General features: G+C 47.9%; 1 protein-coding gene across 1 annotated transcript; it reads left to right on the top strand.

Annotated features, from left to right (window-relative positions):
* Positions 1–1,614: 1,614 nt before the first annotated feature.
* On the top strand, positions 1,615–18,409 carry LOC132383671 (forkhead box protein A2-like). Its single transcript, XM_059954862.1, has 2 exons — positions 1,615–1,685; positions 17,162–18,409. The coding sequence occupies exon 2, from the start codon at positions 17,174–17,176 to the stop codon at positions 18,368–18,370; it is 1,197 nt and encodes a 398-aa protein (XP_059810845.1). The 5' UTR covers positions 1,615–1,685; positions 17,162–17,173; the 3' UTR covers positions 18,371–18,409.
* Positions 18,410–20,102: the final 1,693 nt, after the last annotated feature.

Raw genomic sequence — 20,102 nt, 5'->3', positions numbered from 1 at the left:
ATTTCCAACATCTGCAGAATCGCCTGTGCTTATGAAACATCGATCAGCCGAGGCTAGGCTGAGGGGAAAGGAGGATGAGAGGTGACTTGATGGAAGCGTACAAGGTGATGAGAGGCACAGACAGAGTGGGGTAATGTCGCAGCTCTATAAAACCCTGGTTAGACCACGCCTGGCAGATTGTGTCCAGTTCCGGTCCCCTCATTAGAGGAAGGACATAAAGCTTCAGAGAGGGTGCAGAGATTCACCAGGATGCTGCCTGGATTACAGTGTGTCTTATGAGGAAAGGTTGAGCGAGTGAGGGCTTTTCTCTTTGAAGCGAAGGAGGATGAAAGGTGCTCAAGATGGTAAGTGGCATAGATAGAGTGGAAACCCAGAATTTTTTTTCTCCTGGGCAGAAATGGCTAATACAGTGGGGGGAGGGCATAATTTTAAAGTTATTGGAGGAAAGGATGGGGGAGGGGGGTTGTCAGAGGTAGGTTTTTCTTTATGTAGAGAATATACAAAGGATATAGACAGGCTGCAGAGTTGGGCAGAAAAATGGCAGATGGAGTTCAATCCGGACAAGTGTGAGATGATGCATTTTGGAAGGACAAACCAGAAGACTGAGTACAGGATTAATGGTCAGTTAATTAAGAGTATGGATGAACAAAGGGACCTTGGGGTTCAAATGCATTCATCCCTCAAAGTCGCTGCGCAGGTTGATAGGGTAGTTAAGAAGGCCTATGGGATGCTAGGCTTCATTAACAGGGGGACTGAGTTCAAGAATAGAGAGGTCATGTTGCAACTCTACAAATCTCTGGTGAGATCACACGAGTATCGTGTTCAATTCTGGTCCCCTCATTATAGGAAGGACGTGGAAGCTATGGAGAGGGTGCACAGCAGATTTACCAGGATGCTGCCTGGTTTGGAGAACAAGTCATTTGAGGCAAGGTTAGCAGAGCTGGGACTTTTCTCTTTGGAGCGTAGAAGAATGAGAGGGGACTTGATAGAGGTCTACAAGATTATGAGAGGCATAGATAGGGTGGATAGTCAGTACCTGTTTCCCAAGGCAACAATAGCAAACACCAGAGGGCATATGTACAAAATTAAAGGAGGGAAGTTTAGGGGAGACATCGGGGTAAGTTTTTTTACACAGAGGGTTGTGAGTGCCTGGAATGACTTGCCAGGGATGGTGGTGGAGGCTAAAACATTAGGGGTACTTAAGAGCCTCCTGGACAGGCACATGGATGAAAGAATAATGGAGGGTTATGGGGTAGTGTGGGTTTAGTACTTTTTAAGGATTATATGGGTCAGCACAACATGGAGGGCTGAAGGGCCTGTACTGTGCTGTCGTGTTCTATGGTTCTGTAGTGAGTGGAGAGAGAGTGGAACGTGTTGCTGGGGCGGTGGTGGAGGCAGATACATTAGGGAAATTCAAGTGGCTCTTAGGTAGGCAGATGGATGACAGAAAAATGGAGGGCTAAGCAGGAGAGCTTGATCTTGGGGCAGGTTAAAAGGCTGTGGGCCAACGGGCTGGTACTGTGCTGTAATTCGATACTCTATGATCTCATGGCTACCTGAGTGCTCTCAGTGGGTGGGTCGGCTGTAGATTCACAATGCGTCATGGGAGGAGGACGTGGCCAGCAGTTCCCCGTGGCCCCACTGCTCAGCTCCCAGTGGCACCTTCCTTACCAGCCTTTCACCCGGTACAAGTTTTTAATCGTGTTATCTCTGACCCTGCTTATTCTGACCTCTCCAAGTGGCACTGTGAGCAGCCTCAGGCACCTTATCTTAAGGATGTGGGGAACATCCACCAGGGAATGAAAGGGTTAATATATGAGGGGCGTTTGATGGCTCCAGGCCTGTACTCACTGGAGTTTAGAAGAATGGGGGGGGGGGGGGGAGAATCTCATTTAAATTCATTTGCAAGACCAGCACCACCCAGGCTGTGCTCTCTTCTCTCAGCTGCCCTCAGGAAGGAGGTACAGGAGCCTCAGGACCCACACCACCAGGCTCAAAGACAGTTATTACCCCTCGACCATCAGGGTCTTGAACCAGAGGGGATAACTTCACTCGCCCTGACACTGCACTGTACCCACAGCCTGTGGACTCACTTTCAAGGACACTTCATCTCATGTTCCTGATATTTATTGTTTTTTTTCCTGTTTCTTTGTACTTTCTGTGAATGCCTGCGAGAAAATGAATCTCAGGGTTGTACATGTATGTAGTTTGATAATAGATGTACTTTCAACTTTGAACTCTGAGTGGTCATGGAGAGATTGTGTGCTATAGTGGGGGAAGTCTAGGACCAGAGGGCACAGCCTTACGATAGAGGGATGTCCCCTTAGAACAGAGATGAGGGGCATTTTCTTTAGCCAGAGGGTGGTGAATCTGTGGAATTCATTGCCACAAATGGCTGTGGAGGCCAAGTCACTGGGTGCATTTAACGTGGAGGTTGATAGGTTCTTGATTAGTCAGGGCGTCAAAGGGAGGAACAGCAGAATGGGGTTGAGAAGGATAATCAGTCAGCCATTTTGGAGTGGCAGAGCAGATGCGTTGGGCCAGTTGTCCTAATTCTGCTCCTGTGTCTTTAATCAGTTTAATCAGAATTATGGACTCTTTACATCCTATTCAGTGCTGCTGGAGTTTGGGGCAGCATGAAGGTCCTCCATCTCTGGCGATGTTCAGGATTTCCTTAATCGTGTGTGTAGCTCGGGCATGCACGTCCTGAGTGGAGACTCAGGAATACCGTTGCACTCAGATGTAGAAAGAACTTTCACTGCTGCTTCTGTAACAGTTTTGTTTGACCAGTTAGGGTTGTCGGCCCTGAGCTGAATCCTCAAACCTGGAGGACCGGTGGACCACTCTTAGTCTGACCTCTACCCTTTGACCTGTTTGGCATGGGTGACCCTTCCAGGAGCAACAGAGTCCTGACTCCAGCCAGCATGGCTCATTGAGGCACACAAGCCTCCAAGCCAGACAAGAAAGCTGCGGTCCTCTCGGAGGTCTGTTCAGCGCCATGCCAGAGTAACCTGTCCTTTCTGTCCAGCAGTCTCCAGTGTTCACAGAGGGCTCTGTGTTCCTTCGTGATTCCTCCACTGGCTGATTACAAGTGGTGGTACTGGGATTTGTATCACTGTATCACTGTCACCTTTGTCTGAAATGCGTGGTTTGCACCAATAACCAACACAGCTCCATCATGCGCGCCAGCCTCCCCACCATTGAGGACATCTTCGAAAGGCGATGCCTCAAAAAAATATTCAGCATTTATCATTAAGGATCCATCATGCAGGACATGCCCTCTTCTCATTGCTACTATCAAGAAGGAGATACAGGAGCCTGAAGGCACACACTCAGCATTTTAGGAACAGCTTCTTCCCCTCCACCATCAGATTTCTGAATGGACATTGAACTCGTGACATTGAACAAGTACCTCACTACTTTTTCCTCTCTTTTTGCACTACTTATTTATTTTTTCATAAATATGTGTACAGTATTTCTTATTGTAATTTATAGTTTATTGAAGTTATGTATTGCAATGGACTTCTGCCGCCAAACTATGTTTCATGACATACCTATGCCGGTGATACTAAAGCTGAAAGGAATAAGGAGTCGATGTTTCATTCTGAGACCCTTCATTAGGACTGGAAAGGGGGCACAAGCCAGAATTAGAAGTACTCTTCTGACCTGCTAAGTTCCTCTAGCATTTTGTGTGAGATAAGCTAATCGCAGAACCAGGTTTTCAGCTTTGAATTGAATTGACTTTATTTCTTACATCCTTCACCTACACGAGCAGTAAAAATCTTTATGTTACGTCTCCGTCGAAATTTGCAATGTGTAATTTATAGTAAATTGTAAAAAAAAATAGTATGTACAACAGGGCAGTCAATATAACTTTTGAGGGGCATTGGGATCCGCTTTGATGCAGAATAAGTGGGCCTTGTTGAAATCCAGCTTTATTTTCATGTTCAGCTACAGGGTATAAGTTTGGCAGATGAGACCATTATGCCCCAAGTGGCTACTTTGTTAGGTAGAGGAGTGAAACCTGGCATGGTCTTCTGCTGCTGTAGCCCATCCACTTCTAGGTGTGAAGTGTTGTTTATTTGATTATTTATCAAATAAAGCGTGGTTATTTGAGTTACTTGTCAGCCTGAACCAGTCTGGCCATTCTCCTTTGATCTCTCTCATTAACAGGATTTTTTTTTGTTTGGATAGGCACATGGATGTGAGGAAGATGGAGGGATATGGATATGGAGTAGGGAAGAGGATTAGTATTTGGGGGCTTCTGATTTACTTCGTAGCTGGTTTGACACAGCATTGTTGACCAGAATTCTGGCGCTGTAGTCTTTATGTTCTATTGCGTTCAGTTCAGGTTGCCCAATTGTAGGAGGAATATGGAGGCTTTTTGCAGAAGCCGTATGGTATGTCGGCATTCATTGGTTGGATGATAGCGTTCAAGAACTGTGAGGTAATGTTGCTGCCCTATGAAACTCTAGTCAGACCACACTTGGAGTATTGTGTTCAGTCCTGGTCGCCTCATTATCAAATTAAGTCGCTTTTGGCATCATCTCAACCAGAACTGCTGGTACAGTAGACAGTAAGAATGAAACAACGTTCCTCCAGGACCCTGGAAGGATCTGGAAGCTTTATGGAGGATGCCGAGGAGATTTACCAGGATGCAGTCTGGACTAGAGAGCACTCCTGATGAGAAACGGTTGAGCGGGCTGGGGCTTTTCTCCCTGGAGTGAAGGAGGAGGAGATGATAGATATGCATAAGATGATGAGCCAGGGACATTCTCCCGGGGTGGAATGGCTAATGCAAAGGGCCAGAATTTTAAGGTGATTGGAGGAAAGTATGGGGGGGGGGGATGTCAGAGGTAAGTTAGTTACACAGAGAGTGGTAGGTGCGTGGAACCTGCTGCTTGGTTGGGTGATAGTGGCAGGTACATTAGGGGCATTTAAGAAACTCATAGATAAGCACATCGATGATAGAAAAATGGAGGGAAGCGGTAGATTGATCTTAGAATAGGTTAAAAGGTCAGCACAGCATCGTAGATCGAGGGACCTGTACTGTGCTGTGTTTCATGTTCGAAGAGCTTCACCGGGATGCTACCTGGATTAAATTGCTCCTCTCCACGCCTTGCGGTGCACTGGGTGGAAAACCTCGCCATTTCTTGAGCATTTTTCTCTGTTTGTTCTTGAAGCTGAGCTGCTAGCTAGTGCAGAAAGTGTGCAAGGAGCCAGTCAGAATCGAATCCAGGACCGTTCGCCCGAAAGTCCAGTTCTGATGTCACTGCACCACCGGCCAGCTAGCCTGAATTAGAGGGCATGTGTTATGAGGAGAGGTCGGACAAACTTGAGTTGTTTTCTTTGGAGCGGCAAAAACCGAAGGAAGGTCTGATAGAAGACTGTGAGAGGCTTAGATAGATAGCCAGTATCTTTTTTTTCCCTCCAAGGTCGAAATGTCTAATATCGGGGGGGGGGGGGGGGGGGAAGCATGCATTTAAAGTGAGAGGGAGAAGTTTAAAGGAGATGTGTGGGGCAAGTTTTGTTTATGCGCAAACAGTCCATCATGGGTAAAGCCCTCCCAAGTATTGAGCAAATCTACATGAAACACTGTTGCAGGAAAGCAGCAGCCGTCATCAGGGACCCCCACCGTCTAGGATATCTCACTGCTGCCATCTGGAAGAAGGGACAGAAGCCTCAACACTAGGTTCAGGAACAGTGACTATCAGGCTCATGAACCAGAGGGGATGACTTCACTTGCCCCATCATTGAAATGTCCCCACAACCAATGGACTCACTTTCAAAGACTCCTCATCTCATGTTCTCGATATTTTTGCTTATTTATTTATTATTATCATTGTTATTTTTGCATTTGCACAGTCTTCTGCAGCCTGGCTGAATGCCCAGTTGGGTGGTCTTTCATTGATTCTATTACAGTTATTACTCTCTAAACTTACTATGCCCATGAGAAAATGAATCTCAGGGTTGTATATGGTGAGATATGGTTAGCTTTGAGTAGTGGGTGCCTGGAATGTGCTGCTAGGGGTGGTGCTGTAGGCAGATATGACATGATCAGGGTCCTACGTAGGTATCCTCCAAGAGGACCACAGCCTTGTGGTTGGGTTTGGAAGCTCAATGACCCACAGAGCCATGTTGGAGTCATGGCTTTATGCTTCGGCTCTTGGCCGGGTCACCCAAGGCAAACAGGGTCAAAGGGTAGAGGTCAAACTAAGGGTGGTCCACTGGTGCTATCAGGTTCAGGGGTTCAGCTCAGGGCTAACAAAATTGGCCAAACAACATTGTTACGGAAACTGAGTGTGATGGTATCTGAGTCTCCACCCGGGACTTGTACGACTGACGGTGGTGAAAACCGAGAGGAAGCTACTGACACGATGAAGCCCTGAGCATGGAGGATCTTCATTACCACCAGCGGGGTAACAATCTGTAAGTAAGTTACATAGGCACAGGAATATACAGAGAATGGAGGGATATGGAGGTAGGCAGCATGGAACAGGCCCTTTGAGTCCCGCCGCCCAGCAAATCCCCAATTTAACCCTAGCCTAGCCTAATCAAGGGACAATTTACAATGACCAATTACCAAGTAGTGTGTCAGTGGACTGTGAGAGGAAACCAGAGCACCCGGAGGAAGCCCACGAGGTCACCAGAACGTACAAACTCATCACAGGCAGCGGTGGGAATCGAACCCGGGTCACCTGCACTGTAAACCGTCACGCTAACCATTACGCTACCGCATACGCCCTGTCCTATAACATCGAACGTGCTGTGCCTTCAGGCTCCTGTACCTCCTCCTTGATGGTAGCAAGGAGAGGAGGGTGTGTCCTGGGTGGTGAGGGTCCTCCACGATGGACACTGCCTCCCTTAGGCGCTGCCTTTTGAGTTATGTTCATGATCTTGAGTTTCTTTTAAATATTTTAAACGTGGACTTTATTTGTCACATGTACATCAAAACGTTCAGTGAAATGAGTCGTTTCGATGACAAATACAGTTAATAATCTCTGGAAAGAGATTATAATAATAATAATAATAATAATAATGCCTGGAAAGAGTTTGTACGTTCTCCTGTAATGCCGTGGGTTTGCTCCCACAGTCCAAAGACATACTGGTTGGTAGGTTAATTGGTTATTGTAAATTGTCCTGTGATTAGGCCAGGGTTAAATTGTAGGCGCCAGGACTTGAAGGCCTGCACAATAGCTCAATAAATTTAAAAAAATCTTTATTTCCTGCCTCTGATCTGGGGTAAAGATTCCTGCAGACTGCCTTATCTATATAATTTTATATACCACAGTCACATCCCCTCCTAGCCTCCCCTGCTCCTCCAGGGAGAACAAACCCAGTCTTGCTTTGACACCAAAACGCTCCAACCCGGGCGATGTTGTGCCCGAGATCATGCTTGTGAGTTTGCAAAATGCATCTGGGTATGAGTCAGTGATTTCAGGAGATTAACTGGCAGGGATTGTGGGGGTGGGGGTGGTGCTGGGAAAATAGACCCTATTTGCATTCAATTTAGCAAAGCGATCTTATCAGAGCTCCAGCCAGTTATCACTGGGTAGTAACCTTGGGCCTTCCATCCCCTCCCCCCCGCCACCTTCCTCAACTCCGAATGTCCCAGAGAACTCCGCAAGCACAGAACACGGAACAGAACAGCACAAGAACAGGTCCTTCGGCCAACTATGACGTGCTAAGCTAATTAAATTACTAATTAATGTCAAAGTCTTTGACAATGGCTGATTCTTTTTCTTATCCCAGCCCATTCTCCCTGTAACCCTTAACTCCCTGCCAATCAAGAATTTATCAATACACCCAATGATTTGGCCCACACGGCTTTCTGTGGCAATGAATTCCACAAATCCACCACCCCCGCCTGAAGAAATTCCTCCTCGTCTCTCTGTTCTGAAGGGACGTCTCTTTATTCTGAGGCTGTGCCCTCAGTTCCTAGACTCCTCTCTATGTCCATCCAGGCCTCTTCAATATCACAAAGATGAGAAAATTTGCAGGTGTAGGAAACGTGGGCAACACACAAAAAACGCTGGAGGAATGAGTACAGAGTCAATGTTTCCAGACCCTTCATCAGGAGTGGGGGGGAAATGAGAAGTGGGGGGAGGGGAGGAAGAACTATAATGTGGTGGGTGATAGGCGAAACAGGGGGATGGGGAGGGGTGACGTAAAGAGCTGGGAAGTTGATTGGTGAAAGAAATACAGGGCTGGAGGAGGGGGAGTCCGATAGGAGAGGACAGAAGACTGTGGAAGAAAGAGAGTGGTATGGGACGGGTAACGAGAGAGGGAAACGGGAATGGTGAAGGGGGAGGGCAGTTACTGAAAGTGTGACAAATTGACGTTCATCCCACCTGGTTGGAAGCTACCCAGACAGAACACAAGGTTCTGTCTAACCTAAGTGTGGCTTCATTGTGGCAGTATAGGAGGCAGGAGTGACATGTTGGAATGGGAATGGGAAGTAGAATTAAAATGGCCACCAGGAGATCCTGCTTTTTCTGGCGGAAGGAGCATAGGCAGGTGAGAAGAGGCAAAAGGACGGAGTGGGGAATAGAGGAAGGAATATTGGATATATTCCAGGCAAAATATAAGGTGTTGGCCTCAGCTCGGCACAGGAGGAGGCCAAATGGACTGATGTGTCGGAACAGGAATGGGAATTAAAACGTTTGGCCACCGGGAAGTTCCAGTTCTTTTGCGGGTGGAGCAGTCCCTCCAATTTGCAACGCGATTCACCAATATAGAGGAGGCTGCATTGGGAGCACTGGACACAACAGTCGACCCCAGCAGGTTCACAGGTGAAGTGTTGCCTTACCCGGAAGGACTGTGTGGGGCATTAGGGTTAGCGAGCAAAAGGTAAATTGTTTTTTAAACGGCGTGAAAGGAGAGAGAGGTGGAGAACTTTCACAGTCATAATCAAAGTAAAGTTTTAAGTATGACTATGTTACCATACGCTACCTTGAGATTCATTTTCATACAGAAAAATAGCAAAATACTACAAAATTTATAAAAAATTATACATAAATTAATGAATGCAGATACATAACCTATGTGCGAAAGAACACAACCTGTGCAGATGCTAAAAAGAACACTGAGACCACGCAAGGAGTCCTTGAAAGTGTTTCTGTAGGTCGTAGAAACAGTTTAGAGCTGTGGTGGGTGAAGTAATCCATGCTGGTTCGGAAGCCTGATGGTTGTAGGGTAATGGCTGAGCCTGCTGGTGTGGGACCTAAGGCTCCTGCACTTCTGCCTGATGATCATAGCGAGAAGAGAGCATGGCCTGGATGGTGATGGATGCCGCTTTCTTGTGACAGCCCTCCTCAATGGCGTGAGGGTTCTGCCTGAGATGGACTGGGCTGTATCCACCAATTTCTGTAGACTTTCCTGTCCCTGGGCGTTCGTGTTTCCATACCGAAGTGATGCAACCAGTTAGGATATTCTCCCGCTATGCATTTACAGAAGTTAGTCAAAAGTTTTTGGAGGGATGGAGATACGTCTCTACCAAAGGAGGTGTGAGGTGCTCCTTCCCTCCGCTAGCCTGCAGGTCACCCTTGGGCAAGGTGTAACGCAAGTGCTGGTTATGCGACCACTGATGTCAGGCAGACAATCTCTGAAGAGTATTGATAATGGCTGGGGGGGTCAACCGTCTTGTAAAGGCATTGGCAAACCTCTTCTGTAGAAATGGAAAGACCATGATTGCCTATGTCATATAATGAACGAACAAGCACACATTTAAGAAAGTAGAGGTGCTGTCAGGCCTTCTTTGTGATGACACGTGTTGGTTCTGGGACAAATCCTCTGGAGCAGTGGGAGTCTTCGAGGGTCATCATTGTCACCAAAGAGACGTAGAAAGGGTCAGTGGATACCTGAGTGAACTAATACTGTCTCTCAAAGTCCTTCAAACACTTTGGAAAGATAACCTCTGTCAAAGGATAAGGAGCTTTTTCGCTTGCCACAAACTTCTACAGATGCACTGTTGAAACTATCTTGACCAGTGTATCATGATCAGATTAAAACTGTCTTGACTGGTTGTATCATGATCTGATTGAAACTGTCTTGAATGGTTGTACCTTGATCTGATTGAAACTGTCTTGAATGGTTGTACCTTGATCTGATTGAAACTGTCTTGAATGGTTGTACCTTGATCTGATTGAAACTGTCTTGAATGGTTGTACCTTGATCTGATTGAAACTGTCTTGAATGGTTGTACCTTGATCTGATTGAAACTGTCTTGAATGGTTGTACCTTGGTCTGGTTGAAAGTGTCTTGACTGGTTGTACCATGCTCTAGTTGAAACTATCTTGATCAGATGTATCATGGTACATCAATTTGAATGCCCAGGAATGTAAGAGTGCACGGGTACAGTTATAAGGATGCTGCCAGGATTCGAGGGACTGAGTTATGCAGGGAGGCTGAACAGAGACTTGATGCAATGGCATGTATGAGATTGAGAGGTCTGCGTACAACGAAGGGAATAGTGTGAATGTGCATGCATTTTTCCCAGGGTTGGGGAGTCAAAGAGCTGATTGTGGACTTCAGAAAGGGTAAGATGAGGGAACACACACCAGTCCTCATAGAGGGATCAGAAGTGGAGAGAGTGAGCAATTTCAAGTTCCTGAGTTTCAATACCAGTATCTCTCGGGATCTATCCTGGGGGCAACATATTGAGGGAGGCGGCTACAATGAAGGCACAACAGCAGCTGTATTTCATTAGGAGTTTGAGGAAATTTGGTTCGTCACCAAACACAGTTGCAAGTTTCTACAGTTGTACCTTGGAGAGCATTTTAACTGGGTGAATCACCATCTGGTATTGATGGGTGGGGGGGGGGAATTGAAATCAGCTGCAGAGAATTGTAAACTCAGTCAGCTCCATCATGGACAATAGCCTCCGCAGTATCCAGGACATCTTCAAGGTTCAATGCCTCAAAAAGGCGGCATCCATCATTAAGGATCCCCACCACCCAGGACGTGCCCTCTTCTCATTGCTACCATCAGGGAGGAGGTACAGGAGCCTGAAGGCACACACTCAACGATTCAGGAACAGCTTCTTCCCCTCTGCCATCAGGGAGGAGGTACAGGAGCATGAAGACACACACTCAGCGATTCAGGAACAGCTTCTTCCCCTCTGCCGTCAGGGAGGAGGTACAGGAGACTGAAGACACACACTCAACGATTCAGGAACAGCTTCTTCCCCTCTGCCATCAGGGAGGAGGTACAGGAGCCTGAAGACACACACTCAACGATTCAGGAACAGCTTCTTCCCCTCTGCCATCAGGGAGGAGGTACAGGAGCCTGAAGACACACACTCAGTGATTCAGGAACAGCTTCTTCCCCTCTGCCATCAGGGAGGAGGTACAGGAGCCTGAAGACACACACTCAACGATTCAGGAACAGCTTCTTCCCCTCTGCCATCAGGGAGGAGGTACAGGAGCCTGAAGACACACACTCAACGGTTCACGAACAGCTTCTTCCCCTCTGCCATCCAATTTCTGAATGGACGTTGAACCCATGAACACTACTTCACTACTTTTTAATTTCTGTCCTTATTTAATTTAACAATATACATATACTTACTGTAATTCATTTTTTTCTATACTATCATTGTACTGTTGCTGCAAAGATAACAAATTTCACGACATGCCGGTGATATTAAACCTGATTCCAATTCAGATTCAAAGGAGCGCAGTCTCAACCCTGCTGTGCACTTATCCCTGCCCGACCTGATGGCCCTACCTGTCAGAGTCTTTTTAAAGTTTAATACCTAGAGTTGAAGAGTTCAAAGAAAACAATGGAAGGGGCGGGAGGACGCTTGCTGGGTGGCCTCCGACATGTCTCGGAGGAAGGCACTTCCCTGTTTACACAAAAACAGTGACACTAAGAGCCCAAGGAGCTCTGAAGACAATTTACAGAGGACGAGCCGAGAAGGAGAGGAGCCGGTCGGTCGGACTGCGCGTTTTGGACGGGGCACCGGGGAAACAGGATTCCATCCAGACCCACTCCAGGAATGATCCGTGCGCTTAATGGAGGAAATTCGTATCAACTGGCGCACAGCAAGATCTCAGAAATGACAATGGGATATTGGAAATGTAGCACAGGAATCAGCCCACTGGCACATGATATCATCCCAAGCTAACTGATTGCACTAATCCCTTCTGCCTGCACATAAGGCTCATAAGACATAGGAGCAGGATTAGGCCATTCAGCCCCTCATGTCTGCTCTCACTCCATCATGGCTGACTTATTATCCCTCGTCCCTCCCTTATTACCTCATTCTCCTGCCTTCTTCCGTATCTACATTTGTCACCCAGACTAATCAAGAACCTATCAACCTCCGCCTTAAATACGCCCAATGACTTGGCCACCACAGTAGGTGTGGCAATAAATTCTACATATTCACCTATCTCTGGCTAAAGAAATTCCTCCCCATTCTCTGGTCTTTGTATCCTGAGGCTGTGCCCTCTGGTCCCCGACTCTCCCCATTAAACGTCCACTCAATCTAGGTCTTTCAATATTTGATAGGTTTCAGTGAGATCCCTCCTCATTCTTCCAAACTCCACAACCACAGGCCCAGAGCCATCAATCGCTCCTCATACATTAACCCTTTTGTTCCCAGGGCCATTCTCGTGAACCTCCTCTGGACCCTCTCCATTCCTGGTGTATTCCTGCGTCTGCATAAGAATCTCTTTAATGCCTCTATTGCATCTGCCTCCCCCAGCCCCCTGGCAGTGTGTAGCAGGTACCTGCTGCTCTCTGTGTAAAAATCTTGCCCCACACATCTCCTTTGAACCTGCCCCCTCTCCCCTTGAATACATGCCCTCTAGTATCAGACATTTTGACCCTGGGGTAAAGATACTGGCTGTCGACTCAATCCATTTCTCTCCACTTTTATCGACTTCCGTCACGTCTCCCCTCCACCTCCGCCGCTCCAGGGAAAACAACCAAAGTTTGTCGTACCTCTCCTCAGAGCTCATACTCTCTAATCCAGGCAGCATCGTGGTGAACCTCCACATCCTTCCTGCACTGGGGAGGCCAGAACCGAATAAAATATCCCAGACATGTCCTAACCAGGGTTTTATAAGGCTGCAACATAACCTTCTGACTCTTGAACTCAATACATTAACTAAAAAAAAGCCAAGCACACCATAGGCCTTCTTTACCATCACATCAACTATCTTTACCCCACCACCCATGCTCTCTTCTCAGTGCTGTCATCAGGAAGGTACAAAATCCTCGGGACTTGCACCACCAGGTTCAGGAACAGTTACTACCCCTTAACCATCAGGCTCTTGAACCAAACTTCACTTGCCCCATCATTGAAACGTTCCCACAAACAATGTATTCACTTTCAAGGACTCTTCATCTCATGTCCTCGATATTTATTTATGATTACTGTTTCTTCTTGTTGCATTTGTCTTCTGCAATCTGAATGGCCTTAATCGGGCAGCCGTTCATTGATTCTGTTATAATTGACACTGAGAGCCTGAGCTGTGGAGTCCTTGAAAGTGTCCATTGATTGTAGAATCGATTCAGTGTTGAGGTGAGTGATGATTATAAGGTAGTAACTGACTCCCTCATATTAGACAGATCTGCTCTAGGGAAAAAAACTCTGACTTTCCACTCAGCCTATGCCTCTTATCATCTTGTACAGCTCTATCAAAGTCTCCAAAGAGAAAAGCCAAGGTCGGCGGGTTAATTGGTCACATGGGAGTAGGTGGTTGGGGACTGAACTGAATGTGGACTTCAGGAAGGGTAAGACGAAGGAACATGCACCAGCCCTCACAGAGGGATCTGGAAAAGGTGAGCAGTTTCAAGTTCCTGGGTGTTGGCATCTCTGAGGATCTATCCTGGGCCCAACATATTGATGCAGTTACAAAGAAGGCAGAACAACAGCTGCATTTCATTAGGAGTTTGGGGAGAGTTGGTATGTCACCAAAGACACTTGCAAATTTCTACAGATGTGCTGTGGAGAGCGTTCTGACTGCGTGCATCACCGTCTGGTATGGGGAGGGGTGGTTACTGCACAGGGTTGAAGTAAGCTGCAGAGTTGTAAACTCAGTCAGTTCCATCTTGTGCACCAGACATCCAGGACATCTTCGAGGAGAGGTGCCTCAAAAAAGGCAACAACAAATTTCATGACACGTGCAGGTGATATTAAACCTGATTCTGCTCTGGGTGGGCTCGTTGGCCTGGACAAGCTATTACTGCGCTGTAGCTCAAAATAAATAAGTCAATGACCACACTCACGCTAGCCCATTTTAAACTCCATCTGCAATTTCTCTCAAAAGCTTCTATAGTTGTACCATGGAGAGTCTTCTGTCATCACTGCATCACTGTCTGGTATGGAGGGGCTACTGCACAGGACCGAAAGAAGCTGCAGAAGGTTGTAAATTTAGTCAGCTCCATCTTGGGCACTAGCCTACAAAGTACCCAGGACATCTTCAGGGAGCAGTGTCTCAGAAAGGCAGTGTCCATTATTAAGGACCTCCAGCACCCAGGGCATGCCCTTTTCTCACTGTTACCCTCAGGTCGGAGGTATAGAAGCCTGAAGGCACACATTCAGTGATTCAGGAACAGCTTCTTCCCCTCTGCCATCAGGGAGGAGGTACAGGGGCCAGAAGGCACACACTCAGCGATTCAGGAACAGCTTCTTCCCCTCTGTCATCAGGGAGGAGGTACAGGAGCCTGAAGACACACACTCAATGATTCAGGAACAGCTTCTTCCCCTCTGCCATCCCATTCCTAAATGGACAGTGAATCTTTGGACACTACCTCACTTTTTATTTAATATACAGTATATATGTTTTTGCATGTTTTTTCCCCAAACAATTCAATATACATAATTGATTTACTTGTTGATTTATTATTTTTATTTTATTTATTATTATTTTCACTGCTATATTACGTATTGCATTGAACTGCTGCTGCTAAGTTCACAAATTTCACGTCACATGCCGGTGCTAATAAACCTGATTTGGATTTACCTGTACAGTTTTCTCTTTCTGTGCACTGGTTGTTTGTCAGTCGTTGTTTATGTAGAGTTTTTCCACAAATTCTCTTGCACTTTCTATTTTCTGGTAATCGCCTGCAAGAAAATGAATTTCAAGGGAGTTTACAGAGACTCAGAGGCCAATCTTTTAGGTACACCTCACTGTCCATGAGGCATAAGAGCAGACTTGGACCATGGCTGACTTATTGTCCCTCTCAACCCCATTCTCCTGCCTTCGCCCCGTAGCCTATAGGACCGTAACTCCTCGCATTGGAACTGTAATCGGTCTGTCATCTGCACAGTGAAAAGGTTTTGCTTTACCACCATCCAGATAGATCAAAGCCCAGTGAAGTTATTGCCAAGCGACGTGTATGTTACACTTACCGGCTTGAGATGCGGGGGAAGAGAGTGAGAGTGGGGGTGTGGGGCTGGTGAGAATTTACAAAGAGTTACGGCAGCACGTTGAGTGAAATGCCTCTCTTCCATCTGGCCTACTCCAGCTGCTCAATTTGGTTCGGAATCCTGTTGCTCGCTTCTATTGTTTGCATGATTTGTGTTTTTTTTTCTTTTTCTCTGTGCATTGGGTGTTGGTGCTATTTTAAAAATCTGGGTTCTTTTGGGTCCCTTGTTTTGTGGCTGCCTTTAAGGAGACAAACCTTGTATGTAGTTTATGCGTACTTTGATAGTAAATGTACTTTGAATCCTTGCATCGTTGGAATTCCTCACTGGGTGTCCTGTTGCATTCCAGTCTCCTCTCCTGGGTCAGTGTGATGATCCCTGACCCAGATTTCGACCGGCTGAAGGTGTGGTGCAAAGCCACGGCCGTCACCCCCCCCCCCCAACCCTTCTTCCTACCGGCACACTTCAAACCCCCCCCCCCCCCGCCCCCCTCACAAATATCTCACTTCATGCCTCCCTCCCTGTATTGAGGTGAGGGCATCAGTAAATTAGGTAAAACTGCCTGGGATAAGAAGGTCTGCAGCCCCAGAACGTTCTCAAGGTCACCCAGCCACCTGAGAACTTTCTTCCAATTCCCTTTCTGACCTACGACTCCCCACCACCACAACCATCCCCACTGATTCCCATCGCTCCAGCACCGTGAGCTGCCAGGGTCCGAGTTCTATGATTCCATCCAAAGCCTTTCCACCTCTCCTTCCCTCCCTCTTTCTATCCCCTCTCTCATGCTCTCCCTTCCCCTTTCTTTTTTCTCCACCCTCTCTCCCTCATTCCCACCCTCCTCCTCCTCTCTCTTTCTCTCCAGCTCACTGTCTCGCTTCCATGCCTCTCTCCCCCTCTCTGCCCCTTTTTCCCTCTCTCTACTGCACTCTCTTTATCCCTTCTCTCCCTCTCCCCCTCTTTCTTGCCCCACTCCCCCCCCTCTCTTTCCCCTCTCTCCCTCTCCCACCCTTCACCCCTTCCCCTCTCTCTTCCATCCCCTTTTTCTCCCCCCACTCTCTCTCTCTCTGCCCCCTCCTCTCTCACGGTCACTCTGCCCCTCTCCCTCTCTCCTTCACATCCCTCTCTCTGCTACCTTCGCTCCCTCTCCATCTCTTTCTTCATCCCTTCCCCTCTTTCTTCCATCCTTTTTCTCCCCTCACTCTCTCTCTCTGCCCCCTTTCTCCTCTCTCCCTGCTCCTCCGTCCCATTCTTCTCTCCATCTCCTCTTTTCTCTCTCCCTTCCCCTTCACGTCCCTCTCTCTTCCCCACTCTTTATCCCCTTTCTCTCCCCCTCCTCTCTGTCAGTTTATTTTTCCTCTCTCTGCCCCGTCCCCTTCTTCTCTCCCTCTCCCCCCTCTCTCTTCTCCTCTCCTTCACTCCTGACTCACTGTCCCCCTCTTCTTTCCCACCCCCTCCGTTACAGTGCTGTAAATAAATAAACTGAAAGATGGACCAGCACGGACTTATTGGGCTGAAAGGTCTGCCTGATGGGTGCTTGGGCTTCCCCTCATGTCCCAAAGACATACTGGTTAGGGTGAGTGAGCCGTGGGTGCTCTACTTTGGCACTGTAAGTGTGGCTGCCCCTCAGCACATCCTTGGGCCACGTTTGGCCACTGACGCAAACTGCACATTTCACCGTGTGTTTCGTTGTACGCGTGACAAACGAGGCCAATCTTCAATCCTGTCCTTTCGCCACTGGGCGTAAATTTCGGCTCCTAACCATTGCTTTCTGCTCTGTGCCAGGTTTACCAGCCGATGAACAACATGAACCTGGGGATCAACCTGAGCCCTTATGAGGAGGAGGCGAGGCACCCTGGCACCCTCAACGTGTCCTACATCAACCCCGGGGTGATGAGCCGCCACCACCTGCTGCCGGGTATGGGGGCTGGCGCCGGAGCCGTGACCAGTGCGGCCTCGGAGGTCACCGGGCTGGAGAGCTCGATGGGTTCTCCAATGGATCAGGTCGGAGCCCAACCCAGCGCCATGAGCCAGATTGCTTCCTACTGCAGCGTCAACCCCGTCATCGGCCCAGCACTCAGGCGGGGCAGTCTGGAGTTTGCGGGGGACAGCAAGAGCTTCAGGCGGAACTACACGCACGCCAAGCCTCCGTATTCCTACATCTCCCTCATCACCATGGCCATCCAGCAATCCTCGCAGAAGATGCTGACGCTCAACGAGATCTACCAGTGGATCATGGACTTCTTCCCTTACTACCGGCAGAACCAGCAGCGTTGGCAGAACTCCATCCGCCATTCCCTGTCCTTCAACGACTGCTTCATCAAGATGCCCCGGTCGCCAGAGAAGCCGGGGAAAGGCTCCTACTGGGCCCTCCACCCGGACTCGGGCAACATGTTTGAGAACGGCTGCTACCTCAGGAGGCAGAAGCGGTTCAAGTGCGAGCGGCGGAGCGAGGCGGCGGCCGCCCGGCGGAAGGACGGCGTGACCCCCGCGCCGGAGGGCTCGGGGCCGAGGGACGCGTCGCCGGCGGCGGGCGGGGACACAGACTCTTCCGTCGGATCGCCCGGCTCGGAACAGGGGAGGAACCAGGGGAGGCCCCTCTACCAGCAGTTGGGCAAGGCATCTCCAGAGGCCAGCCCCGGCATCCCGAGTCAGGAGAGCCCCCTGGACACCAAGTCGGCTTCCTTGGTGTCCTCCCAGCCCTCATTCCTCTCCCAGCTCTCCTCTGAGGTCTACCTCAAGCCTGACCCTCAGTTCCCCTTGAACCACCCTTTCTCAATCACCAACCTCATGTCAGCAGAGCAGCAGGCCAGCAGGGTGGACGTGAAGCCCTACGAGCAGATGGTAGAGTTCTCCAGCTACGGACCCTCGATGACCACCGACATCTCCGTGAACTCCATGTTCTCCAAAACTGGACTGGACCTCATGCCCGTAGCCAGTGAGCCGCCTGCCTACCAGTCTCTGTGCTCCCGACCGGTTCTGAGCTCGATATAGACTGTGCACCAAAGAAAAATAGACTCTTATCCGCATGTATGTAGGTGCTTTGTAGATAACTGTAATCTTGTCAAAGAACTGATGAAAATTAATATTAATCCTTTGTATAAATCAAAATCAAAAGGACTTTAAGGACTTTACGAGAGAGTAAAACGACTTTTAATGCATGCAAATCCTTTTTTTATTGCAAACATTTACAAAACAGGGACAGGCCATTCGGCCTTCATCTGTTCTGCTGTTCAAAGGCTCCGCAACCACCAAGATTTATTGCCAACACTAGCCAACACCCCCCACCTGAAGCGTAACCACATCTCCTAACACTAAACATAACACCTTAAGACATAGGATCAGAATTCGGCCATCCAGCCTATCTCTCTCTGTAGTACCCACATCCTTCCTGTAGAGAGGTGACCAGAATTGAACACACTACTCCCAGTGTGGTCGAACTCAGGTCATACATAGCTGTAACATTACCTCACAGCTCTTGAACTCAGTCCCATGGTTGATGAAAGCCAACACCCCATATGCCATCTGTTAACGCTGTTAACCTGTGCAACAGCTTTCAGTGTCCTATGGACATGGACCCCAATACCTTGCAGATCCCCCATGCCGCCATATTCTGTCTTCAAATTTGACCTACCGAAATGAACCACCTCACACTTATCTGGTTTGAACTGAATCTGCCACTTCTCAGACCTGGGCTGGACCGGAACCAATGTCGGGGGAGCGTTTGCTACTGCTGTTCAGGAGGCTTTAAACTAATGTGGCGGGGGGGGGGGGCATGGGAACAAGTGCAGAGAGACAGAGGGGTGTAAAATGAGGGTAGAAGCAAAAAGTAGTAAAGTGAAAAGTGGCAGACAGGCAAATCCAGGGCAAAAACAAAAAGGGTCACTTTTCAACATAATTGTATAAGGGCTAAGAGTGTTGTAAAAACAAGCCTGAAGGCTTTGTGTGTCAATGTGAGGAGCATTCGTAACAAGGTGGATGAATTGAATGTGCAGATAGTTATTAATGAATATGATATAGTTGGGATCACAGAGACATGGCTCCAGGGTGACCAAGGATGGGAGCTCAACATCCAGGGATATTCAATATTCAGGAGGGATAGACAGGAAAGAAAAGGAGGTGGGGTAGCATTACTGGTTAGAGAGGAGATTAATGCAATAGAAAGGAAGGACATTAGCCTGGAGAATATGGAATCGATATGGGTAGAGCTGCATAACACTAAGGGGCAGAAAACGCTGGTGGGAGTTGTGTACAGTAGTAGTGAGGTTGGGGATGGCATTAAACAGGAAATTAGAAATGCGTGCAATAAAGGAACAGTAGTTATAATGGGTGACTTCAATCTACATATAGATTGGGTGAACCAAATTGGTAAGGGTGCTGAGGAAGAGGATTTCTTGGAATGTATGCGGGATGGTTTTCTGAACCAACATGTCGAGGAACCAACTAGAGAGCAGGCCATTCTAGATTGGGTATTGAGCAATGAGGAAGGGTTAGTTAGCAATCTTGTCGTGCGAGGCCCCTTGGGTAAGAGTGACCATAATATGGTGGAATTCTTCATTAAGATGGAGAGTGACATAGTTAATTCAGAAACAAAGTTTCTGAACTTAAAGAAGGGTAACTTTGAAGGTATGAGACGTGAATTAGCTAAGATAGACTGGCAAATGATATTTAAAGGGTTGACGATGGATATGCAATGGCAAGCATTAAAAGATTGCATGGATGAACT

Source organism: Hypanus sabinus, chromosome 31, assembly GCF_030144855.1.
Source record: "Hypanus sabinus isolate sHypSab1 chromosome 31, sHypSab1.hap1, whole genome shotgun sequence".
In the NCBI taxonomy this organism is placed as follows: Eukaryota; Metazoa; Chordata; class Chondrichthyes; order Myliobatiformes; family Dasyatidae; genus Hypanus; species Hypanus sabinus.
The sequence above is the reverse complement of the archived record's forward strand: the minus strand, read 5'-3'. Positions and strand labels throughout refer to the sequence as shown.